Source organism: Neovison vison, chromosome 1 (assembly GCF_020171115.1).
Source record: "Neovison vison isolate M4711 chromosome 1, ASM_NN_V1, whole genome shotgun sequence".
Lineage (NCBI taxonomy): Eukaryota > Metazoa > Chordata > Mammalia > Carnivora > Mustelidae > Neogale > Neogale vison.
In genome coordinates this window covers 223,593,922-223,621,457 of record NC_058091.1, presented here as the reverse complement: position 1 = coordinate 223,621,457, position 27,536 = coordinate 223,593,922, and the positions used below count along the sequence as shown (strand labels likewise).

Genomic DNA, 27,536 nt, shown 5'->3' with positions numbered 1-27,536 from the left:
TTCTGCTGTACTTTGGATTCTGGAGAACCCCAGCTAATGCATTCTATCTGTATAAATTGATTTTATTTTTAATTTTTTTTCTTATATTCATCTGAATGGTTTCTCTGGGGTCTTTCCAGTACAGCAAGTACAATTTTCTCTTCTACCAATCTTCCTATTCTCAAATATAAGTTGTACTTACTGAGCATCTTCTATATGCCAAGCATTGTTCTAAGTAATAGGAATACAGAGATTAAGTATATTAAACATAATATTCGTGATTCCTTTTTGATGGCCAGAAGTTCTACAGAAATGGTTTGAAGGCTATTGATTAGCCATTTCTAGTCACTTCTATTACCTTGCCTCCCTTGCCTTGCTCTGACAATAGCAGAAATAGTAGTAGTTTTAAAAAACATGAATATTGGTATATTTTTAATAATTTCAGATTCAAAATCATTTATATCTAATGTGATCACAGGCTATTTTAGATTCCTATGACAGGGACTTGCAAATGGATAGTAGATGTCCTGTACAGAGAATCTGGAGGACACTTTGTTTCACAGATAGTACAGTCTTTCAAGTAGGGCTACTGATATATCAGGATTAACCTCCTGGTAGTCCTCCCATATCATTTCCCCTGAATCACTTAAGGCCAGCTGGAACACATAGTTATGGCTATAAGTGGGGAAGGATGAATTTCCCAATTAAAAAAAAAAATCAGTAAACTGTTGGCAGAAGATGGGTGGAATGAATGCTAGAGAGGTTTTCCCAAAAGTGTCCACTAAACCAAACCAATGACCAATGCAGGTCTGAATGGTATGTAGGAATTAGGGAAGAGTAGAAGTGGAAGAGTAGCCAGAAGGAACAGCTTATGCAAAAGTTCTAAATTTGTGAGGAATTTGGCCTGAGAAAGAAATAGATAGTTTTTAGAGATGTTGTTTAGGGTACTGAGTCAATTCTTGCCTAAAGCTAGATACACTTCTAGATTTTTCTATTACTGGCACTAGTAGATTCCATTTGAACTTTTGAGCCACTTTAACCTGGATTTTCTGTCATTTATAACAAAAAAGATTTCTAACAAGAGGTTAACTTAAATACCACTACCTCAAAGAAGCCTTTCTAGACCCCAAACTAATTCAAGTTCCTCTGTTTTTTTGCTTTCCTAGCATCTTTTTATTCTGTGCCACAAGACTAGAAGCTCTATAGTGTATCCTCAGAGCCTGGGGAAATGGCTGGTACATGGGAGGCACTCAATAAATATTTTTTGAGAGAATATAGAGATTAAAAAGCTTAATTAGGAAATGGCAATGAAAATAAAGGGAATCATCAGGGAGTACAGGGAAACACTGGAACAGTTTAAGAACTAAACTTGGCAAGGATTGGATATAGGAGGTAAGGATCAAGAGTCACATCTGGGGGAGAAGTGAATTCAAGTTAGAATATATTAAGATTGGAGTCCTAGTATAGTCATTTACAAAAGGCAGCGGTAAATTTGTGTTTGGAGATCAGAAGAGGGATAAGATTAAACAAAGATTTTGCTGACATCAGTACTAAGGAAAAAGATTTTGAGGACAGTAAGAAAGGGTAAGCTTATGTAGGAAATAGAAAGTACAGAACACAGTTTTCTTAAAGACCATTACTAAAAGGCCATTGGCAGAGAATACATATATAAGAAGTCAGGAACAGTAAACCAAATGAGGGATCTCCATACAGTGAAATATTACTTGGTCATAAAAAGGAATGAAATGCTGTTACATACTTTAACAGAGATAAACCTTGAAAACATTAAGTGAAAGAAGCCAGATACAACAGGACATGTTTTATATGATTTTGTTTATATGAAATGTTCAGAATAGGCAAATCTGTAGAGACAGAAATTACGTTTGTGGTTTCCAAGGGTGGAGCTCCAGGAGGGGGGGAGAGAGGGAAATGGGAAGTGACTGATAATGGGTATGCAGTTTCTTTTCAGAGTGAGGAATTTTTTCTGATAGTCAGTGGAGGTAAATGGCTGTACCACCTAATGAATATACCAAAACCCCTGAACTGTACACTTTAAAATGGTGAGTTTTAGGGTACATGAATTATATGGCAAAAAAAAAGGTAATAGGCAGAAATTGTACACAAGACACACTTGAAGAGAAAGGTAAATAAAGCAGATGGATAGTTACAGTGAAGCCAGAAAAGACAAAGGGAAGTGCCTCTCCTCTCTCCAACATTGAGACAAAGTAATGTGGTTCATAGAATAATGACTGCATTTTGTAGTCTTTAAGAAAATGGTAACTAGTGCCTTCTAACTATGAGGTTGTGTATTACCAACTATAAGCATAAATAAAGATATAATATCTCAATATTTTCCTTTTTGGAGCTAACCAATGACCTAGAATTCACATTTTTCTTCCCTTAAGTAAACATGGCAGAAGACTTTGTAAATGAGGTGAAAACTTTCAGAATCACTAATATGTTAGAAATGTTATATAACAAAACACTCTTCCTTTAATTTCAGACAGGATAGTAATTTTTTAGTGTATGTGATTATTAAATTTAAATGCTTCCATAAAAATATGCATAGGATATATACTACAGCATTTATCATTTTATAAAGATCTAATAACTTGTGCAAAACATGTAGTATTTTTAAAATAACTGCTAGCACATCCTTGGTTTTCAAACTAAATACAGAAGATACTTTGAAAAAGTGACCAGCATTGCAAAATATTGCAAACATTTTATTTCAAATGCCAAAAATGGGGGTGGTGAGCAATACAACTTATATAAAGCAGAAGTCATAAGTTTTTCTATTAAAAAAAAAACAGTAAATTTTAGAGTGCATATGTACTCTAAAGTAAGCCAGAAATGGCAGAAATATAGTCTTCGAATTTTGCTGAAGAAGAGTTTCCATTCTAATTCATTGCATTTAGTCCCCAGACCCAAGTAATCTGGGGAAATTTATAAATTCTGGGCTGAGCATTTGCAATCATTTACTGTGAATGTGGGTCATTTTCTGTTCTTTCAAGGCAAGGACTATTTCCTTAGTTTTTTAACTTCATTTACTTGATTTTTGCTTCATAAGTAAATTGATTACTGCTGTGGTTTAATATTCATATTTAAAAGAGAACAAATAAGCTCCACAAAGTTGCATCCCCCAGAGCTTTTAATGGGATAAATAATAAGTCTTCCAATGGCCAGTATAGGGAAAGTGACCATATGTCCTTCTTTGGAATGTTCTATTTTATACATATATCTAGTTTCATCAGTATACAGAGTGGAGGCCTGAAGGGATTTTTATTTATGAAGTAACATAATGAATAAATGGTTTCTGAATAACTCTGTATCTGATGGCTTGGGAAATACTCAGTATGGTAATAACCTACAAACATACGGAGAAGTATGATGGTGTGGGAAAAAATATTCTCAGCCATCATTGGTCACCTCCTAAAGGTATACGGAGACTTCATTTAGTCTCTTCCTTTCTATGGGTATGCTGGAAGATTACAGGAATAAATACTGGGAAATTTCCACTCAAAATTTTGAATTATAACAGTCCCAGTATTCATTTGAGGACCCATGAATTTTGTTTTTCCTTTACCACAGGTTGTAGGGATTTGGTGTGTTTCTTCTTTTGTTGGTACTAACTACTGACATTCACTCTACACCTTGGGATGTTATTTTGGATTTTTTTTTTAAGTACAGGATATTTAGTACTCAAGCCAGGATATTTAGATTATTTTGACATAGATTCCTAGAATTAGCTCTAATCTAAAGCTGTATTTCTGTTTTGCAAAGTGCTATAAAAAACCAGTTCAGATAAAGTAATTTGCAGTCTATCTAGAATAGCTTATTAATGAGGTGTTCTGATTAGGTGAATATTTGTATTAAGCAACCCCATATGAGTTGCCAGTTATCAAATAATTATAGAAAGTATAACTAAAATCCTATTGAAGATCATTTCATCTTTACTTGATGCTTTAGAGGCCACCTCGGAGTATTATAGTAGCTCTTGCTTTTCATTTATTTTTAAAGATTTTGTTTATTTATTTGACAGAGAGAGAGAGTGAGAGAGGGAACACGTGCAGGGGAAGTGGGAGAGGGAGAAGCAGGCCTTCTGCTGAGCAGGGAATCCGATGTAGGGCTCAATGTGGGGCTCAATACCAGGACCCTGGGATCATGACCTAAGCTGAAAGCAGACACTTAACCACTGAGCCACCTAGGCACCCCTTGCTTTTCATTTTAAATGATGTTATTTATTGAGCTCCTGGGTGTCTTAGCTGGTTGATTATCCCACTCTTTATTTTAGCTCAGGTCATGATCTCAGGGTCCTGAGGTGAGCCCTGCATTGGTCTCTGCAGTCAGTTTGGAGTTTTCTTGTCCCTCTCCCTTTGCTCCTCCCATTGTTTGCACACATGCTCTCTCTCAATAAATAAAATCTTTAAAGAAATAAAAATTAAAAAAATAAATGAGGTTATTTGTCATCTAATAGAACTGTAAATATTAAGCGGATTGATTTTTCTCTCTATACGGTGGTGTATCTAGGTATGGCTTTCCGAAGTAAATGCTCCATACTTAGTTCCTCTCTCCTTACCTACTGTGTGCTGCCATTCTTTTCATACTTCTTAGAGCTTTATATCTTTAGATTTCAGATAGAAGATACCTGGCCATAATTTAGACTCTGCATTATATTCTTTGCCTAAATCATCTTGCTTAGTAAGATGAGATTACTGTTAATATTGCCAATTCACTAAAAATGTACATGCTTCAGTACAGTATCTAATACAGGCCTATGGCCCAACTCACCTTTGCTTTCTAACTCCTAGTGTATTTGTTCTCATACTTTTTGGGCTCAAGATCCCTTTAAAATCTTAAAGCTATTGAGAATCCCAAAGAACTTTTGTGTATATGAATTATAAATATTTACCATGTTATATATTAAAACTGAGAAGACATTCTAAAGATTTATTAATTCATACACAGATAATTACATTACATGGAATCATAACATATATTATGAAAAATAATTTATTCAATGGATAAAGAAGATGTGGTATATATATGCAATGGAATACTATGCAGCCTTCAAAAGAAATGAAAGCTTACCATTTGCAATGATGTGGATGGAACTAGAGGGTATGATGCTTCGTGAAATAAGTAAATCAGAGAAAGACAATTATCATATGATCTCCCTGATATGAGGAAGTTGAGATGCAATGTCAGGGGCTTGGGGGGTAGGAAAAGAATAAATGAAACAAGATGGGATCGGGAGGGAGACAAACCATAAGAGACTTTTAACCTCACAAAACAAACTGAGGGTTGCTGGGGGAAGGGGCTAGGGAGAGGGTGGAGGGGTTATGGACATTGGGGAAGGTATGTGCTATGGTGAGTGCTGTGAAGTGTGTAAACCTGGTGATTCACAGACCTATCCCCCTGGGGCTAATAATACATTATATGTTAATAAAAAAGTTTTTTTAATTAAAAAAAAAAGTTCAGTTAAATGTGTTAATTTTTATAGATATGGTTTACGTATTTACAATCTTCAACAAAAATTTCACACATAAATAAAAAATAATTTATTCAAAAAATTTGAGAATGGTATTTGCTTTAATTTTTGCAAATCTCTTTAATATTTGGCCTAAGAAATAACATATGTATTCTCACATCTGTTTCTGCATACAATCTGTTACCATATGTTGTTATTTTTCTGTTTATTATTTTATTTTGTTATGTTAGTCACCATGCAGTATGTCATTAGTTTTTTAAATTATTTTTATTAACATATAATGTATTATTTGCCCCCCAGGGTACAGTTCCATGAATCATCATGTCATTAGTTTTTGATGCATTATTTACATATATTACCCAGTGCTCCATGCCATATGTGCCTTCCTTAATACCTGTCTCTGGGCAAACACATTCCGCCACTCCCCTCCCCTCTAAAACCCTCAGTTTGTTTCTCAGAGTCCACAGTCTCTCATGATTCGTCTCCCCCTCTGACTCTCCCCCCCTTCATTTTTCTGTTCTTTCTCCTAGTGTCCTCCATTTTATTCCTTAGGTTCTACAAGTAAGTGAAACCATATGATAATGATATTTCTCTGCTTGACCTATTTCACTCAGCATAATCTCCTCCAGTCCCATCTATGTTGATGCAAAAGTTGGTTATTCATCCTTTCTGATAGCTGAGTAATATTCCATTGTGTATATGGACCACATCTTCTTTATCCATTTGTCTGTTGAAGGGCATCTCAGCTATTTCCACAGTTTGGCTATTGTGGACATTGCTGCTAAGAACATTGCGGTACATAGGGCCCTTCTTTTCACTACATCTGTACCTTTGGGGTAAATACCCAGGAGTGCAATTGCCAGGTCATAGGGTAGCTCTATTTTTAATTTTTTGAGGAACCTCCACACTGTGTTCCAAAGTGGCTGCACCAATTTGCATTCCCACCAACAGTGTAAGAGGGTTCCCCTTTCTCCACATCCTCTCCAACATTTTTTGTTTCTTGCCTTGTTAATTTTGGCTGTTCTAACTGGTGTGTAAGGTGGTATCTCAATGTGATTTTGATTTGACTTTCCCTGATGGCTAATGATGATAAACACTTTTTCATGTGCCTGTTAGCCATTTCTCCATTCTTTGGAGAAGAGTCTGCTCGTCTTCTGCCTGTTTTTTGACTTGGTTATTTTTTTGTGGGTGTTGAGTTTGAGAAGTTCTTTATAGATCTTGGATATCAGCCCCTTGTCTGTAGTGTCATTTTCAAATATCTTCTCCCATTCCGTGGGTTGCCTCTTTGTTTTGCTGACTGTTTCCTTTGATGTACTTTTGATCTTGATGAAGTCCCAAAAGTTCATTTTCACTTTTGTTTTCTTTGGAGACATGTCTTAAAAGAAGTTCCTGTGGCCGATGTTGAAGAGATTGCTGTCTGTGTTCTCTGGGATTTTGATGGATTCCTGTCTCACATTGAGGTCTTTCAAACATTCTGAGTTTTATCTTTGTGTATGGTGTAAGAGAATGGTCGAGTTTCATTCTTCTGTATATAGCTGTCCAATTTTCCAGCACAATTTATTGAAGAGACTGTCTTTTTTCCATTGGATATTTTTTCCTGCTTTGTCAAAGATTATTTAACCATAGAGTTAAGGGTCCATATCTGGGCTCTCTGCTCTGTTACATTGGTCTGTGTGTCTGTTTTTTTGCCAGTACCATGCTGTCTTGGTGATCACAGCTTTGTAATAAAGCTTGAAATCCAGCAATGTGATGTCCCCAGCTTTTTCTGTTGTTTTGATTGAAGTATATGAAGAAAATCTAGCTAGACACATAGAAAATGGAATTGTATTATAATAGCTTTTCAAGATGATTTTGGATAGATGTCTGATATTACACCAAAACTTGACAAATGTTAGATTATTAAAAATTAGTTGCAATATGGAATCTGACACTTGATGTGAACTTTGCTCTGTTACATTGAAATCCATTGGTCTGTCTTTACACTTTGAGTACTTAACTTACTTATGCATAGTTTTGTAATATGCATTTAACTCTTGGTTCACTGAATCATACAGCTCTTCTAAATGTCTTATTTCAGTAAGCAGTATCAAAAAATTGTTAATATCATCTCTTCAGAGAATTATGTAAGTATTAGGAAACTATAAGCATCCAGAAGATTTCTAAAATTTTGATTTTTGCTTGAAAGCCCAAATTTTATCATTTTATTTGGCAACAAATACTATCAGTTTTTTCCTTTGAAGTGACAGGTTTGTTTTGTTCATTTTTGTAAAAATGCCTGTCAAATAACCAGATCTAAATAATGAGTTTTCCTGGCTATTGTTTATTACATAACAATGATATTCAGTGGGAAAAATAGCTAGTTCAGCTCATAACTAAAACAATAACAAAGGAGACTTTTCTTAAAAAAAAATGCTTCGGTATACAGTAGAAATGCTTTCTGTGTACTTCCTGTTTCTCTCACATGGTGTATTAAAAAATAATTAATAAAAATTAATCTTTTTCCTGCTTCATCAAGGTCATTCTTAGCAGAAACTGGCTTTTGGCTTTTTTTTCTCCCCTGCATGTGGTAGAATACATAAACACACAGAATAAATTAATTGGGTGCAAATTTTAACTTATTTTCATTATATTCGTTACTTTCTTTGGAGACAGCTTGAAGCAAAATCAAATCATGATATTGATTTCAACTCATACGTTTAAAGAAAATAGAATTATAAAGATAGGTTTTTGAAAAGAATGTAACAGTCCTAGAAAATAAGACAGCCTGCCATCACTGGACCACAGTCTTTCAGGAATATTCAAAGGGTGGAAGGCAGTTTGCATTTACTTAGAAAATGAAGCAAATGTATTGCTTTTCTTAAAAGCCAAGATATTAACTGATGTAGAATTAAGAGCAGTTCTCATTAGCGACCTGGAGTAACTTCAAGATCACTTAGGAAGAACTTTGAATGCCTAACGCTAAGTGAAAGGAGCCAGTCTGAGAAGACTACATCCTGTGTAACTCCTCTTACATGACGTTCTGGGAAAGGAACACTATATAGAGACCAGTAGTTGCCAGGAGTTGAAGAAAAGGTAAAAGGGATGAATAGGGGGAGCATGGGGCTTTAAGGACAGTGAAACAAATCCTATGTGATACTGTAATTGTGGATAGATGACATTCATTTGTTAAAATCCATAGAATGTACAAAGCCAAGACTGAACCCTAATGTAAAGTATGGACTTGGGCTCGCTTTGGCAGCCTATATATTAAAGTAATAAACTAAGGACTTCAGTTAATAGTAATGTATCAGTATTGGTTATCAACTCTAAAAATGTACCATAATGGTAACAGAAGGTGAAACTATGTGCACGTGCATGCATGCGTGTATGCATGTGTGTGTGTGTGTGTGTGTGTGTGAGAGTGTGTGGTGGAAGGAGGTATGTGGGAATTCTTTATATTTTCTGTACAATTTTTCTGTAAACATAAAACTCATTTTTTAAAGTCTTAAATACAACATTAAATATAACGACAGCAGCAAACACGCTCCAGGTACTGTTCTGAATGTTTCATATATATTACCTCGTTTAATCCTTTCAGCATCTATGAGTTAGGTACTTCCAGTATCCCCACCTTACAAATGAGGAAAGTGAGACTCCAGGGAGTGAAGTGATTTGCATAAGGTCTCACGGGCAGTGGTGGCAGAGCCCAAACAGGCTCTGGAGTCTTGCTCTTACTCACTGCCCTCCTATCACTTATTAAAAAACAGTAAGTTGGAGGGATAAGACCAAATATAGCAGTAATCACAACATGGTAAATGAGCTAGAGGTACTGCTGTTTTGTTGTCATTAGTACTAATAACAACTCTTGGTCTGTTAATTTTTGGGCTAGTTTTTACTGGGTTTTTTGGAAACATTGCTTTAGATTATTTATCAGTTTACATTGTCCTTCTAAGACTGGAAGCTCCTAGAAAGGAGTTTGAGAGCCTGCATGCGTGGGGTTCTTTGTGGAATAGTTCCCTTGGAGCCAAAACTAGTTGTACATTGGACACCTATTATATTCATTTGCTAATTTTATTTTATTTATTTTTTTTTCATTTGCTAATTTTAATAACTGTGCCTTAACACTTACTGCCCTGTAGATCCTCTCTAAATTTGTCTTTTTCTTTTAACCCACATCATAGTCATCAGACGTTAACATTTATTTTTTGCTAGGACATTTCGAAGTCCCTAAACTCACTTAAGAATGTGGTAGTGAAGAAGAGTGCTGCTCCAGATCCGGACGGGCTGGATTGAAATCCCAGCTGCACCACTAGCCATCTGAGTTAATGAGCTCTCGGTTTCTCAGTTTTCTTTATTCTAAAAAATGCTGATAGTAATACTACCTACTTCATAGGGGTTTTGTGTTAAGGAAATTAGTTAATATGTACAGCTTTGTCTTATTTCTAGTCCCAAAGTATTTCCTGGGGAACACAAGATAAATGTTTAGCTCCGAGACAAGCATACTGTGTAAGAGGAAAAATGGTATGCTGTGTTCATGTCATTGGCTTGTAAATAGGTATTTTATAATCTACTTTCTCTTAATACCGTTTGTTTTTAGATCTATTCATGAAAACGACACAGAGGAAAATTAGGATCACTTTCATGCAGATGCTTGTTTATCTCATCTCCTCTTAATACTTTTCTGAATGAATGTCCTCCATCTTTTTTTTAAGGTTTTATTTATTTGAGAGAGAAAGAGCTTGAGAGAGAGAGATCACCAGCAAAGGAGTGTGGGTTGAGGGAGAAGCAAACTCCCCTATGAGCACAGAGCCTGAATCAGGACTTGATCCCAGGACCCTGGGATCATGACCCCGGCTGAAGGCAGAGGCTTAACTAACTAAGCCACCCAGGTGCCTGAATATCCTCCATCTTTTAACAGTTCTTCCAAGGAGGTGGTTTCAAAAGTCATGCTGCTGTGGCCCTCAGTGTTTCTATCGATAACTCTAGTTTGTCTGTGTTCCTCCAAGTAACTACAAATCTGTTGTGATCTTTATACAGTGAGAGGCACATAAGCCCACCCTATCCTGCGCTTGAATTTAGATTTGTTTTTTAAGTAACCACATCATATATTGAGCTTAGTTAAGTCAGTTAAAATCCCTAGGTCGTCTTTACATAAATTGCTTTTAGCTAAGTTTTGTTCATCTTCTACATGTGCAGTCCATTTTGGAGCCTTCAATTAGGAATTTATATATATCCCTGTTAAATTTGATCTTTTTTAATCTTGACTCTGCCAACTGGTTTAGCATAGTTTACATTTTTAAATTATTTCCTAACGGCATACCTTGTTCCAGAAAGGATTTTCGTTCTTGCCAGCTCTCTTTTCTGTCCTCTTTCCACCAATTCTGATAAACATTTCTGGGGTCTTCATCTATAACAATTGAAATATTGAGGAGTGCCTGGATGGCTCAGCTGTTAAGCATCTGCCTTGGGCTCAGGTCGACTGAGCCCTGCAATGGGCCCTGGGGGAAGCCTGCTTCTCCCTCTCCCACTCACCCTGCTTGTGTTCCCTCTCTTGCTTTATCTCTCTGTCAAACAAATAAATAAAATTAAAAAAAAAAAAAGTCGAGGACATAGAAGATGAGTTCATAGACACACCTATTAAAAACCTCTTTCTAGGTCGGTAGTACTCCCTTAATGAGTAATTAATTTTTTAAATATAATTGACTAACTAATGAGAATTTAAATAAAAAACTTTAAGAAGTGTAGTTCTCCATCCAACAGCAAATTTTCTATTATACAACCGTATATCTCTGCAATTTGGAGAAAAACCCAGTAGAATTCTATCCTTGAGGTACTTTGTTGTCTTCTTGTATAACCGTATTTATTGGCAGATATAAATTGTTCTGAATTAATAAAAACTCTTAAACTGTTTAACTCCTTAAGACATAGTGAATTCCACATTTCTTTATTAATGCTATTTCTATGGGGAGGGTTGCTTCACTTAGCTTAAGTAATAGATGAATAGTTGTGACCTTGCTTTCTGTTTTCAAACTTACATCAAGTTTATTTTTAAAATATTGTTGTGTTTTTAAATAACAAAGATTTTATTTCTTTAATGTGTATTTTACTGAAATCTAGTTACTTTTGTTGCATATGTAGAGATAAAAAGTACTTCATAGAAATACAATTCTGTGCAAATATTTGGGTCACAATTTGAAATGCTTTAAGAGGTTCTACAAATTATGGTTTTTTTTTTAATGCCCTGGGTTTCTTCAAGGTTAATTAGTTCAAATCTCAAGGCACAGTCCTGAGCATCTAATGCAGGCAGAATAAGTTGGCATTATGAAATAAAATTTAGGTAAATCAGCATCTAGGTCTGTAGATGTTTTTATTTGGGATGCCCAATTCAGTACTAATTATTTACTTAAGCCTTTCGCTTTGCAAATATCTTAGAAGTTTAGGAGGAAATAGTCATACATCAATAATGAGTGAAAATTATGGATTTTGTTGCCTTTCCTGCAGATTTTTCCTTATTATTGTTCAGATCATAGCCACAAGCTTTCTGTTGGCGAGAGACATTTACTTCATATCCTCTCTGTATTAAACTTTGTTTTTTATATGGGATTTCACAGAGTGCCTGTTATCTAGTGGATTACCTTGTGTCATCCTCACATCATCTTCACAGATGGGGAAATTGTGAGGCTAAGTCACAGGAATTCTTTTACCAGATCTCATGCTGCTAATGTCTAAGCTGCCTCTTTCCTAAGTACCTCTTTCTTACCTATTTTCTTTGAGAGGCAGGAAGGGACTCATCCTATTTCCCAGCACAAGGCTCATCCCGGAATTACTGTAAGTCTTTTTGCCTTGTCTGCTGCCTGTCGTACATTAGGCTTTGGCCATTTCTTGGGGCCTTGAGGTCCACAAAGGGACAAAATATAGAGAATGCATGCATGGTATGAGGATAGATATGATATCCTCTTGCCCTCACTTTTCATCATCTGCACATGCCAATACAAGGCTCCATAACCTTGTGACAAGCACTTTATTTGCCCTAGTGGGAGTAGGATAGATGGGGAATCTGTCTATAATCTTGGGACGGACATACCTGATACTTACTTAACTAGTACTGGTTAAATAGAGATACGGGTATGCTTCAGTATTTGGGGTATATTTTAGCATTCAGCATTATATAAAAAACTAAAAAGAAAAATTAAGACTTCTGGCTTTTTCGTTTATGTTTTGAGTTTCTTCTTATGTTGCAAGGTAACCTTTCTGTAACTTTGAATATATCACAAAAACAGATATTATGTGCTTCTCATAAATATTTTTATTCATTTTCACAAAATATAAAGGCACTCACTCTTAAGGAAACCAATCTCATACTGAGCCAGGAAAATTATTTTTGCTTATGTTTTGCAGACTTTGAATAATGAGATGAGTACAGATGATGACAATGCATATGCAGAAGAAAAGGAAAGTTACATCTGTGCAGTGTGTCTGGATGTTTATTTCAACCCATACATGTGTTACCCGTGCCGCCACGTCTTCTGTGAGCCCTGCTTACGGACTCTTGCCAGAGACAATCCTGCAAGCACTCCCTGCCCATTGTGTCGGACAGTTATTTCCAGAGTCTTTTTCCAGACAGGTAACTCTTCTGTTTCATTAACATAATTACCTAAGTATCAGTAAAGATGGAATATGACATACTATTTATTCTTTTCTTTTTTAATTTAAATTCAACTAGCCAACTTATAGTAGTATATCATTAGTTTCAGGTGTAGTGTTCAATCATTTATCAGTTTTGTGTAATACCCAGAGCTCATCACATCTTGTGCCCTCCTTAATGCCCATCACCCAGTTAACGTAGTATTCAAAACACATTAATGGAGAGAGGAAAAACTAATGAATGTGGAACATAGAGAATTGCTGAAGAAAAAGGGAAGAATGATAGAAGTAAGCAGAGCTAATATTTACTGAGTGCACTACTGTGGACCAAATGTTAGGGAGGAAAATGCTATCTCCATATTCTGCAGGTGAGTATAGATGGGCAGATACATAAACCATATGACTGTATATAGTAACTATAATTAGAGGAAGTGTTTAGTTTTAAATATCTCCCTTCTAAGGAAAAAGAAAAGTAAGTGTACAATTAAGTGATTCTCATGGTTCGTTAAAAGAAACATCCCACTTCCTAAGAATAAGCGAACATTTTTCTGGCACTTGGAAAGGAATTCTTATGTGATTTCTCTCCTAGGGCATATTGAGAAACAGAGTAGGGAGTGTCCTCAAAAACATCCTCAGAGCAAATGCAGTATCAGGTTTCCTGACACTGTGTCTTTCCGTATACTCTGATAAATGCTGAGGAAATACCAAAGTATAATTTAGGGCAAGTGACATTACTAGTAGCCAAAACATTATCATCTAGTTTTCTTATAGAAATAACTTTTTAAATTATGTAAGTAATACAATTTCATTAGAGAAGAATCGGAACGTCCAGATAAAATTATAAACTCAAAATCCTCCGTAGTCCTAACATTTAGAGACCACCTTGACTGTGTATCCTTCTAGAATATTTTACATATGTGAACTTAATTATTTTTCCTACAGAAAAAAATGTGATCATATTGTACATAGGTCTTTTTTTTAACCTGCTTGGCTTCACTTAAAAATGCTTGTCATTATGTCATGATCTACTTAAGTTGTCTACTATATGGGACATTTAGTTTAGTTATTTATTTGTTATTATTTGCTGGTATATAGGGATAAATATTTTGCACACATCACTGAGTATTTTTTTGCAAGGGATTTCCAGAAGTAGAACTGGTAGTTAAAGCCCTCTGTGTTTTAAAGCTATGTATATGTTGCAAAATTATGTTCCAAAATTATTATAAGCAGCATTATCCAAGGGTTTATTTTCTCTACAATCTGGGCATTTTTTGTTTGTTTTGTTCCATTTCTTTTTAAATCTCTGACCCTGACCTTTGCTGATTTTTTCTTGTGGTTTTTCTTGCTTATTAACAAGAAGACTTTTTAGGGGCACCTGGGTGGGTCAGTGGGTTAAGCGTCTGCCTTCAGCTCAGGTCACAATCTCATGGTCCTGGGATCAAGCCCTGCATCAGGCTCTTAGCTCAGCAGGAAGTGTGCTTCTCCCTCTCAATCTCTCTTTGTGCTCGCTCTCTCTCTCTCTTGCTATCTATCTCTCAAATAAATAAATAAAAACCTTTAAAAAATATTTCTTTTTAATTAGTGTCAACTTTTGTCATAGGCAGTAAATCATTTTCCTGTTTGGCCTTTGTACTTTAGTTACGTTTATTATGTTTTGTGACTGTGCAGAACTTTTATATTTTTATGAGGTCTCATGTAGCAACCTTGGTGTTTATTATTTCTAATTTCAAAGTTAGGTATTAAAAGGCCTTATCCACTAAAGAATAATATAAACATTCTCTTAACTACATTTATTTTAGGTTTCCATTTTGTCCTTCTATCCCCACGTTTAACTCCATTTAACATCTTTATGGTGCCTGGTTTGATTAAGAATGGAGTGCTTTTTTTCCATGTCCTTAGACATTTATCCTGGTAACATTGTTGAATAGTCCATTTTTCCTATTCTAATTGAATTTCCATTCTTTAAAAAATAATAATAACAATTACTAAAATATAAATGTATTACTTGGCAGCTGTTCTTTTCCATTCATATTTCTATCTTATCATATACTGTTACTTTATGCTTTTTTAACATTTTTATTTATTTTAGAGAGAGAAAGTACACCTGTGAGCAGGGGAAAGGGCAGAGGGAGAATCGCAAGCAGATTTCACACTGAGTACGGAGCCTTTAGCAGGGGAGGCTCCAACTAAGGACTCAGAGATCATGACTTGAGCTGAAACCAAGAGCTGGACACTTAGCTGACTGAGCCACCCAGGCACCACCCCCATTACTTTACTCTTTTTTTTTAAGATTTTATTTATTTGACAGAGAGAGAGAGATAATAAGTATGCAGAGTGAGAGGGGGGAAGCAGGCTCCCTGCTGAGCAGAGAGGCTGTCGTGGGGCTCAATCCCAAGACTGTGAGATCATGACCTGAGCCAAAGGCATAGGCTTAACCCACTGAGCCACCCAGGTGCCCCTACTTTACTGATAAAGCTACTATATCTTGAATGTTTTAAGAACTCAAAAGTACATTAAAATTATAAGTTATATGGGAATAACTCATATTTTTAATTTATATTGATATAACATTGAATAATTGTTATTATGGTATATCACCTCTCAATACATTTCTATAATCTCCTTCCTAAAGTCTCTGCACAATTCTTACTAGCTTTCTGCCTGTATATTTTTGTTGTTGCTATTGTAAAAGAGACTTTTTTCCTTTTCTGGTTTCAAGTGCTTTTGGTGATACTTTGGAGAAGTTAGTTTATTGTCTTAGAGTACTTAGAGACTGATGAATCACAGACCTGTACCCTGAAACAAATAATACTTTACATGTTAATAAAAAATAAATTAAAAACATTAATAAATAAATAAATAAAATGGTGACGTCACTTTGGAAAAAAGGAGGGTCCTCAAGTTTGGACAAGGCAGATTCTAAGCTTGCTTATGAGATTGGGGAAATTCTGGTATGTCCCAAATTAATTAGAGTCCTTTTTTTCTTTGAAGATGAGAAGGACACCAGTGTAGGCAGGTCTGAGGAGGAAGACTGGATAGGTGAGACCCTTCCCATTCATTGACTGGCAACCTCACATCATTTCTGATGCAGGGTCCCCACATCAGTATCCCAACACAGTCTATTCAGGGTGGGGCTCTATGCGTCATAACAGGATCTGCAGGCCATCTAAAATCAGCACATCAAGGAAAGGAAAAGGCCATGGTTTACAAGCATTATGTGGAGTGGGGGTTGTCAAGGTGACAGAGGAGGAATACCTCAGACGGGAACATCATGCTTTTGTTTGAGGGAACGTGTCGTATTTTCTTGAATTGACTTTCTGACTGAAGCCTTCAAACCAAGCATGTCACTTCCCCTGTTGTGGACTGACACTGAAGGATCCTACTGTAGGCAGTCCTACTACAGACCCAGTATCCATGTTTGGAGATCCTAATCCATGGTTATATAGTAAATGTGAGTGTCTCAGGTATTGATTGCAAAAGGAGCTAGGGTCAGTATGACCTCCTCCCCAACTGCAAAATCACTCAGCGCCATCACTCCTCCCCATTCAGATGCACCAAACCTCAGCAAGAGTGACTCCCTTGTTCCACTGTTTGCTTCCATTCAAGCTCCATCTCCCTTTTGATGCCCCTACCCCTATACCCACTACTTTCGGGCCTTTACTTAGCAGAACATGCTGATGAGCAGATATACTGGTAAACTGTATTGGAAAAAAGAAAATAAAATTTTACCAAAGTCCTTAACTAAATAAGGAAATGACATTTAAGTTAATCCAGGACTTTAAGCATGGAGGAGGCCTATGATTTTTCACCGGGGATATTTTGGCTGTCGCAATAATTGGGGGATGATACTGGCATCTAGTCAGCGGGAGCAGTGATGACAGTTATCCTAGTGTTTTGGGGCCAGTCCTACACAGTTGAAAATTTTTCTGTGTTCCGTCTGACATTCTCGTGTCCTGCTGGGTTTTATCCAGGACATGCAGCTCATACGAAAGAATATCACACTTCTCTCTTTATCTGCTCTATAATTGGTCTTCATCTATTATCCCTATTCCCATTAAGAGCATTTTACACTTCCTCTTATTCTCTACCAGTAAGTCCAGTCTGTTAATTCTTATGCTAATGGTGGTTTTGTTCTTGTGTCCATCCATGCCTCCACTCTTTTATTTTTTGGTTTGTCTTGTACAGAATAGTCCCTGAGCCTGAAATCCAGACTCATTCTTTTTATCAGTAAGAGTATCTGACTGTGTCATGATATTTTCTAGTGCAGTCATTCTCAAGCTTTAATATGTGGAAATAAATATTTTTATTATAAAGAAATATCAAAGTAAGCATATTTAGAGCAGTGCTTTTCAAACAATGAAAGTGCACAAAGTATCTTAAAATCTTCAGGGCCTCAAAGGCAGTGCTTACTTTGCACCTGTGTAAGAGGGGCAAGAAAGTGCCATTTGCAAGGGATCTTAACTCTGGTGAAACTCATTTTGTACCCATGTGAAGCACCCATCCGGTACCACCTTTGCAATTTTTACTCTACCCATGTGCCACCTGAATTACTTTTTTCTTAAGAATTTTCTTTATATCACCATTTTTTCCTTAAATACTGACATTAGCCTCATCCTTAGCAATATATTTGTGAATTTATTTGATCTAGTTTATACATTTCTTCTACACATTAAATAGGTAACTTTGACATTTTTAAACATTTTCATTCAGTATTACCCTGATCATTTCACATATTGCTAGTGCTTTGTAAACCAAGTCTTAAAAATGACTGACTTTTACTTGAGGAGGTTGATCTCCAGGAAAAAAACTAACAATAGGAACACTTAAACAGTCCTTGGGGATTGGAAGTGGGGGTAGAAATAAGGAGTGGAACACATGATTGTTTTGGTTTGTGTTATGTTTTGTTTTTTCCCTTCTATACCATTGGATTTTTAAAATCATAGACGTGTGTGACTTTGACAGTTTTTAAAAGTGATAAACCAGACTGTAGCATTGAATGTGATGCAATGGACAGGGAAGAGAGAACCCAGTTTCTTTACACGCAGAAGACAGAATTATGGATTCTTAGAAGCCAGGAGTGGATACTGTGATAGTCTTTTGAGGATCCAGTATTATATCTGTATCCATAGGACTTCAAAAGCCATTTTCTGCATCTTGAAGTATAACTTTACATACAAAAGAATAAAAGTATGCATCATCACAGTATAAAGTACTTAACATTTCGTCTTAATCATAGTAGAGCTCAGTAAATGTGATGGTTAAACTGGGCTTAATTTACTAGATCTCCTCCTCCCCTTATTATTCCTCTAGCAGAGAGTAAACTACTTATTCTTGGGTGATGAAACATTGACTAAAATGATTCTTGAGTGGTCCAAAGTCATTAAAGAACCTCAGCAAGTACAAAGTGAACACACTGCTTGAGGTGAAAGCTTGGATAAATGCTCTAACTTGAAAAAGTCTTACAATATTAACAGAGTTCTCCTGGGACTGAAGGGTTAAAAATGATAACAGTTCATTTACTATTCTGGAACAAAAATTATATTATGAGTATAAAGTATTGTAATAGAAATAATAAATGGAATTATCAGATTAAAGTGGATAACTCATGGGGCGCCTGGGTGGCTCAATGGGTTAAAGCTTCTGCCTTCGGCTTGGGTCATGATCTCAGGGTTCTGGGATCGAGCCCCCGCATCAGGCTCTCTGCTCAGCGGGGAGCCTGCTTCCTCCTCTCTCTCTCTGCCTGCCTCTCTGCCTACTTGTAATCTCTGTCTGTCAAATAAATAGATAAAATCTTTTTTTAAAAAGTGGATAAATCTTTAACTATGGCTTGCCTAGCTAATAAAATAGGAAGTCCTAAATACAAACATTAGTTCAGCATAAAATTATGTAATTATCATGATTCACAGGCTGTAACACCCATAACTCAGTTTGACACTGTCAAATACATACTTCTTGGTTTGTTTTTGTCTCTGTTATATCTGCCTTTGTCATTAGGATGCATATTTAGCTGAATAATGGGACTTCCTAAGCCAGATTTTAGCTTTGAATGATTTACTAATAAAGAATGTGAAAATAAGGTTTAAATTTATTTTCATAGGATGTACAGATAGTTATCAATACTGAGTAAGATATTCCTGACTGGCCTCTCTTTTCCCAGCATGCAGAACTCTTCTGGGTGTGTACTTACCAGTAGACCTGAGGGTGAGAAACTGCTAGGTCAAAAGAGTTGGTTTTAAGACCTACATTACTGCATTAAGGAGGGTACTTGGTGTAATGCGCACCGAGTATTCTGTGCAACTGAAGAACCACTAAATCCTACCCCTGAAACTAATAATATAGTATATGTTAAGTAAATTGAATTTAAATAAAGAATTTTCTTTAAAAAAATTTATATGACTGGTATTTCTGTGATTCAAACTAGCCATATTCTATTGAATGCAGGCTGTAATAGCAGATTTAACTCTTTCCCTGACTTGTGTTGTTCTCCTTAAATGTGAGCATTTCTTTTCTATGTCCTCATGCTTTCTGTGGCTCATATAGAGTTTGGATATTTTCTAGAATTTAAAATAAGTATCCTCCTGCCTTTTCACAGATTGCTCTGTGTTTACTTCAACTGAATATTTTCTTTTTGGCTCATAAGCAAATCTCTGAAAGGTTGAGAATTTGATTCCGTATTTTTTAAACTCCCTCAAAATCAGTAGCATTAGATTCAGTAAATGCTTGACCACCACATATAGAATGAAATAGAGATTATGAAGTAGGAAAAAGTACTCAAGGGTTTTTCCTTTTCGTCATACATCCCCGAGCCATTATTGCACTCAAGTTGCTCTTTTACACATCTAGAATACATTTTTCTCCTTTTTTGTCTGTTTATTTCCATCTTTTACTCTTCAGTCTTCTTGAGGACCGGGACTGTGTCTCACTCTTGGCTGTGTCTGGCATAGCAGAGGACATAGGAGATAACCCAGTAGGTCTGTATTCTATGTATAGACACATCGAAGTTGTATCAAATGTGAATTTGGGGGAATTAGGTTTGCTTGAGTTAAAATTACAATGTTGACTCCACTTTTCCTTCTCTCTTAAAGTGATCTGAATTGATTATCAAAATACTACAACAATATTTTTTCATATTCTTGCCACTGTATTCAAATTAATGTTTAACTACTGTTTTCTTTTGCTTTACTCTAGAACTGAACAATGCCACAAAAAGATTCTTTCCTAAAGAATATTTGAAAATAAAACAAAGCTTTCAGAAATCCAGCTCTGCAAAATGGCCACTACCAAGCTGTAGAAAAGCATTCCATCTTTTTGGAGGTAAGGAAATTAATGCAAAAAAGTTTGGTAACTTTGTCCAAGGTCTCTTTTTGAAGCCATTTTTTACTAATTAAAACGTTAGTGGAAACGTGTTTCTGCATTGATCAGTTTTAAGGAAGAATTTTGCTAAGTATCTTCTGGGTAAATCTTCAATATATATATGAAGAAAATAGAAACTATATATTAAGAGCAAAACTTGAGAAAAACAAGTGATTAAATTTACTTTGCCTTGCTGTCAATAATGTTTAATAAGTGGATAATGAATTCATTGCAAAAGTATCAGATTTGACAAAAGTTGTATTTGACCAAAGCACTAGTGTTCCTTATAAGGATCCTGAATAATTCATTATCATAGGTAAGTTTATTTAATTCTATATTTTACAACTGTCTCACAAATTTAAAACAAGTAGAAAATAGCAGTGTCTTGGTGTACTGAGTGTTGCAGAGATATTACAGTGGAATAGGAATACCAGATTCTGGGTTCAGGTCTGACTAGTGGAATGACTTCAGAGGTGTCATAGGAACCCATTCTTCTGTTTCTGTTTTCCCATATGTAAAATGGGAGCGTGTATATATATGCAATCTAATTAATATAGTTGTAAGGATCAAATGAGCTAATGTGCAATCACATCCTAAATTAACAAAATAAGGTCGAGGCAATCTCTAACACCTTTTGACCTTTGAGAATTTCTTTCTGTAGAATGATAATCATACAATATGGACATAATATGGAATTTCTCCTTTTATAAAACCATGGTCAGTGCATGAACTACTGTGCAGTTTTAGCATTTACAACTTGTGATATTATGGAGTCTAGAAAGCTGCAGGTATGGAGAACTCTGATCTTCAAGGAGCCAGGATGTGGGGGAGCTTCTACAGAAGAACTAAAAAATCAGTACTACGATGACATGAAACCAAAAGGAGATAGAATTGGGGCCTGTATGGTTGAGGCAAAAAATAAATTGATTTATGAAATCCCTGAGGCATGAAGAAAGTAGTTTAGGGACAGATATAACTTTATACAGTGGTTTGAACCAAGAAAATAGTTTAAAGACATTTTATAAAAATGTACTATTTTATAAAGTAATAACTAACTGTAGAGAATCATTCCCAGATTTGGTATAGATACACTTAAGCATAATATGAAAGCAAGTGTAAGAAAATCAGTCTTATTTGTAAGATTTTGTACCAAAGAAAACTTAAAATATGAATTAGATACTTTAAAAGATTCCTTTGTATCCTATCATCTACTGTACACCCAAATTTTAAAAAAGAATGGTGCACCTTTTGGATAACCAAGCAATTTCCTTCACCTTTTTGTATCCCAAGATACTGAAACTATCATTTAAATACTTGGTTCTTTGTGATTTTGTATTTGTCTTCCCCATATGATTCCACAGAACTTGTTACAAGCTTTTCCTAAATGTCACCTTTCGTCACCTTTGTCCATCATATTTGGTATTTTCAGTCCTTTAGATTTTCCAGTCTGATAGGTATAAAAGTGGTATCTCATTGGGTTTTTAATTTCAATTTCCTAATAACTAATGGGGAATAATCGTAGCTTTATATGAATATTGACTATTGCATTTTTTATCTGTGAAATCCCTATATAAATTTTGTCCATTTTCTTATTGGTTGCATTTTTCTTACTGATGTTTGAGAGTTTTAAAATATTTCCAGGTGACTCCTTTTTCTCTTAATTGTGTGAATGAATAGCCACTACCATCTCCCAGTTGTGGTTTGTTTGTTGTCTTTCTGGAATCTTCTGATAAATTGTGGTTTTGCATTTGTTTCACCATATTTCTGGTCTGTATTATCTGCCTCATGAAATTCTTCTCTATCCCCAGTGTCATTAAGATATCTTCCTGTGTCTTTTTCAAATAGTCTAAAGGTATTTGGAATTGATTGTGTTGTTGTTTCCTGAGTTTTGTGAGGGTTGTTTATTTTGCTATATTGTAGGTAGGGATACAATTAATTTGGGCTTTCTTCCTATTTAGCTTTTTTCAGTTATCATTTATTGAAAATAATTCATCATTTCTCCACTGATGCATACTAGTCTGTCATATTTTATATTCCAATGTATGTGGGCCTATTTCTGAGGTCTTTATTGGGTTCCTTTCATCTGTTTGTCTAATTCTTTTCCCAAACCATAATTTTTAATTAAGTTTTTAATTAAATAAATTAAAAATATTTTAAAGTGAAATACAGTGTTATCTTAGTTGCAGGTGTACAACATATTGATTTGACAATTTTGCTCTAACAAAGTATTTTGGTTGTAGGATTTTTTTCCTTCAGCACTTTAAATATATCATGCCATTTTTCTCTGGCTTGAACAGTTTCTGCTAAAAAAAATCAGATGTTAGCCTTATGGGGGTTACCTCGTATGTAACTGTTTTCTCTTACTGCTTATATGTTTTCATTTTTTTTAAGATTTTGTTTATTTATTTGACAGAGAGAGAGATCACAAGTAGGCAGAGAGGCAGGCAAAGAGAGAGAGAGGGAATCAGGCTGCCTGCCGAGCAGAGAGCTCGATGTGGGACTCGATCCCAGGACCCTGAAATCACGACCTGAGCCGAAGGCAGAGGCTCAACCCACTGAGCCACCCAGGCACCCCATTTTCATTTTTTTATTAACATATAATATATTATTTGTTTCAGGGGTACAGGTCTGTGATTCATCGGTCTTACACTATTCACAGCACTCACCTTAGCACATCAATTTCCAGCACCCAACAACCCCATCCTTGCCGCCCCTCTCCGCTCCAACAACCCTCAATTTGTTTCCTCATATGAAGAGTATCTTATGGTTTGTCTCCCTGTCTGGCTTCATCTTGTTACATTTTTCTCTCACTTCCCCCATGATCCTCTGTCTTGTTTCTCAAATTCCTCTTATCAGTGAGGTCATATGATAATTGTCTTTTTCTGACTTATTTCACTTAGCTTAATACCCTCTAGTTCCATCCATGTCATTGCAAATGGCAAGATTTCATGGGCTTTTGATAGCTGCATAATATATATTTGGAGGCTTTTTGATGGCTGCATAATATTCATGTATATGTTTGTATACATATATGTATATATACATATATACATATACATACACATACGTGTGTGTGTGTGCATGCATATCACATGTGTTCTTCATCCATTCCTCTGCTGGTGGACATCTAGGCTCTTTCCATAGTTTGGTTATTGTGGACATTGCTGTGGACATTCAGGTGCACGTGCTCCTTCGAATCACTACATTTGTATATTTGTATCTTTGGGGTAAAGACACAGTAGTGCAGTTGCTGGGTCATAAAGTAGCTCTATTTTCAACTTCTTGAGGAACTTCAATACTGTTTTCCAGAGTGGCTGTACCAGCTTGCATCCCCACCAACAGTGTAGAGGGTCCCCTTTCTCTGCATCCTTGCTAACACCTGTCATTTCCTGACTGGTTAATTTTAGCCATTTTGACTGGTGTGAGGTGGTGTCTCAGTGAGGTTTTGATTTGTATTTCCCTGATGCCGAGTGATGTTGAGCACTTTTTCATGTGTCTTTTGGCCATTTGGATGTCTTCTTTGCAGAAATGTCTGTTCATGTCTTCTGCCCATTTCATGACTGGATTATTTGTTCTTTGGGTTTGAGTTTGATAAGTTCTTTATAGATTTTGGATACTGGCCTTTTACCTAATACTTCATTTGCAAATATTTTCTCCTATTCTGTCAGTTGTCTTTTGGTTTTGTTGACTGTTTCCTTTGCTGTGCAGAAGCTTTTTATCTTGATGAAGTCCCAATAGTTCATTTTTGCCCTTGCTTCCCTTGCCTTTAGTGATGTATCTAGGAAGTCGTTGCTGTAGGTGAGGTCACAGAGGTCACAGAGCTTGCTGCCTGTGTTCTTCTTGAGGATTTGGATGGATTCCTGTCTCACACCAAGGTCTTTGATCCGTTTTGAGACTATTTTTGTGTATGGTGTAAGGAAATGGTCCAAGTTCATTTTTCTGCATATAGCTGTTCAACTTTCCCCACACCATTTGTTGGAGAGACTGTCTTTTCTCCATTGGACATGCTTTCCTGCTTTGTCAAAGATGAGTTGACCATACTTGAAGATCCATTTCTGGGCTTTCTATTCTCTCCAATTGATCTACGTATCTGTTTTTGTGCCACTACCATACTGTCTTGATGAGTACAGCTTTGGGTGTTGAGTTTGATAAGATCTTTATAGATTTTGAATACTAGCTCTTTACCTAATATGTAAGAACTTAAAGTCTGGAATTGTGATGCCACCAGCTTTGGTTATCTTTTTCAACATTCCTCTGGCAATTTAGGGTCTTTTCTAGTTCCATACAAATTTTAGGAGTATTTATTCCATTTCTTTGGAAAAAGTTGAGGGATTACATTAAATGTGTAGATTGCTCTAAGTAGCATAGACATTTTCATATTTGTTCTTCCAATCCATGAGCACGGAACGTTTTTCCATTTCTTTGTGGCTTCCTCAATTTCTTTCATGAGTATTCTATAGTTTTCTGAGTACAGATTCTTTGCCTCTGGTTAGATTTATTTCTAGGTATCTAATGGTATTGGGTGCAATTGTAAATGGGATTGACTCCTTAATTTCTCTTTCTTCTGTCTTGTTGCTGGTGTATAGGAATGCAACTGATTTCTGTGCATTGATTTTATATCCTTACACTTTACTGAATTCCTGTTTGAGTTCAAGCAGTTTTGGAGTAGAGTCTTTTGGGTTTTCCACATAAAGTATCATATCATCTGCAGACTGAGAGTTTGACTTCTTCTTTGCCAATTTGGATGCCTTCTATTTCTTTTTGTTGTCTGATTGCTAAGGCGAGGACTTCAAGTACTATGTTGAGTAGCAGTGGTGATAGTGGACATCCCTGCCATGTTTCTGACTTAGGGGAAAAGCTCTCAGTTTTTCCCATTGAGAATGATAATTGCTGCGGGCTTTTCATAGATGGCTTTTATGATATTGAGGTATGTACTCTCTATGCCTACACTGTGTAGAGTTTTGATCAAGAAAGATGCTGTACTTTATCAAAGGCTTTTTCAGCATCTATTGAAGTGTCATATGGTTATTGTTCTTTCTTTTACTAATATGTATCATATTGATTGATTTGCAGATGTTGAACCAACCTTGCAGCCCAGGGACAAATCCCACTTGGTCATGGTGACTAATTCTTTTAATGCACTATTGGATCCTATTGGCTAGTATTTTGGTGAGAAATTTTGCATCCATGTCATCAGGGATATTGGTCTGTAATTCTCCTTTCCAATGGGCTCTTTCTCTGATTTTGGGATCAAGGTAATGCTGGCCTCATAAAATGAGTTTGGATGTTTTCCTTCTATTTCTGTTTTTTGGAACAGTTTCAGGAGAATAAGTATTAATTCTTTTTTAAATTCCGTTGGGAAGCCATCTGGCCTTGGGCTCTTGTTTTTTGGGAGATTTTTGATGACTGCTTCAGTTTCCTTACTGGTTTTGGGTCTGTTCAGGTTTTCTGTTTCTTTCTGGTTCAGCTTTGGTGGTTTATACAACTCTAGGAATACATCCATTTCTTCCAGATTGTCAAATTTGCTGGCATAGAGTTGCTCATAACATGTTCTTCTAATTGTTTGTATTTCTTTAGTGTTTGTTGTGATCTCTCCTGTTTCATTCATGATTTTATTGATTTGGGTCCTTTCTCTTTTCTTTTTGATAAGTCTGGCCTTTTAATTCTTTCAAAGAAACAGCTCCTAGTTTTGTTGATCTATTCTACTGTTCTTTTGGTTTCTATTTCATTGATTTTTGCTCTGATGTTTATTATTTCTCTTCTCCTGCGGGCTTTAGGCTTCAGGCTTCATTTGCTCTTCTGTCTCCCACTCCCTTAGGTGTAGAGTTAGGTTGTGTATTTAAGACCTTTCTTGTTTCTTAAGAAAGGTTTGTGTTGCTCTATACTTTCCTTTTAGGACCGCCTTTGCTGTGTCCCAAAGATTTTGAACTGTTGTGTTTTTCATTTTCATTTGTTTCCATGAATTTTTAAAAATTCTTCTTTAATTTCCTGGTTGACCCATTAATTCTTTAGTAGGATTCTCTTTAGCCTCCATGTATTTCAGTTCTTTCCAACTTTCCTCTTGTTATTGAGTTCTAGTTTCAAAGCATTGTGATCCAAAAAATATGCAGAGAATGATCCCAATATTGTGGTACTAGTTGAGACCCAATTTGTGACCCAGGATGTGATCTATTCTGGAGAATGTTCCATGTGCACTGGAGAAGAATGTTATTCTATTGCTTTAGAGTGGAATGTTCAAATATATCTGTGATGCTGATCTGGTCCAGTGTGTCATTTAAAGTCTATTTCCTCATTGATATTTTGCTTAGATGATCTGTCCATTTCAGTGAGGGGGGTGTTAAAGTCCCCTACTATTACTGTATTATTGTCGATGTGTTTCTTTGATTTTGTTAATAATTGGTTTATATAATTGGCTGCTCCCATGTTAGGGGCATATTTAAAATTGTTGGCTCGTGTTGGACAGACCCTTTAAGTATGATGTACTGTCCTTTCTCATCTCTTGTTATAGTCTTTGCCTTAAAGTCTAATTTATCTGATATAAGGATTGCCAGCCCAGCTTTCTTTTGATGTCCATTAGCATAGTAAATTGTTTTCCACCTCTTCACTTTAAATCTGGAGGTGTCTTTGGATCTAAAATGAGTTCCTTGTAGACAGCATATTGATGGGTTTTGTTTTTTTATCCATTCTGATACCCTGTATCTTTTGATTAGGGCATTTAGCCCACTTATATTTAGGGTAACTATTGAAAGATATGAATTTAGTGCCACTATATTGCCTGTAAGGTGACCATTACTGTATATGTCTCTGTTCCTCTCTGGTCATTACTTTTAGGCTCTCTCTTTGCTTAGAGGACCCCTTTCAACATTTCCTATAGGGACGGTTTGGTGTTTGCAGATTCTTTTAATTTTTGTTTGTCCTGGAAGCTTTTTATCTCTTCTTCTATTTTCAATGACAACATAGCTGGATAGAGTATTCTTGGCTGCATATTTTTCTCTTTTAGTGCTCTGAATATATCATACCAGTCCTTTCTGGCCTGCCAGGTCTCTGTGGATAGGTCTGCTACCAGTCTACCTTTGTAGCTTACAGACTT

At 35.9% G+C, this 27,536-nt stretch overlaps 1 protein-coding gene across 1 annotated transcript in view; it reads left to right on the top strand.

Annotated features, from left to right (window-relative positions):
• Window positions 1-27,536, top strand: part of RNF180 (ring finger protein 180) — a 194,824-nt gene that overhangs the window by 126,962 nt on the left and 40,326 nt on the right. Inside the window, exons 5-6 of the mRNA XM_044223994.1 lie at window positions 12,848-13,073; window positions 20,282-20,407. Coding sequence (XP_044079929.1) covers window positions 12,848-13,073; window positions 20,282-20,407 — 352 coding nt within the window. The remainder of the gene's footprint in view (window positions 1-12,847; window positions 13,074-20,281; window positions 20,408-27,536) is intronic.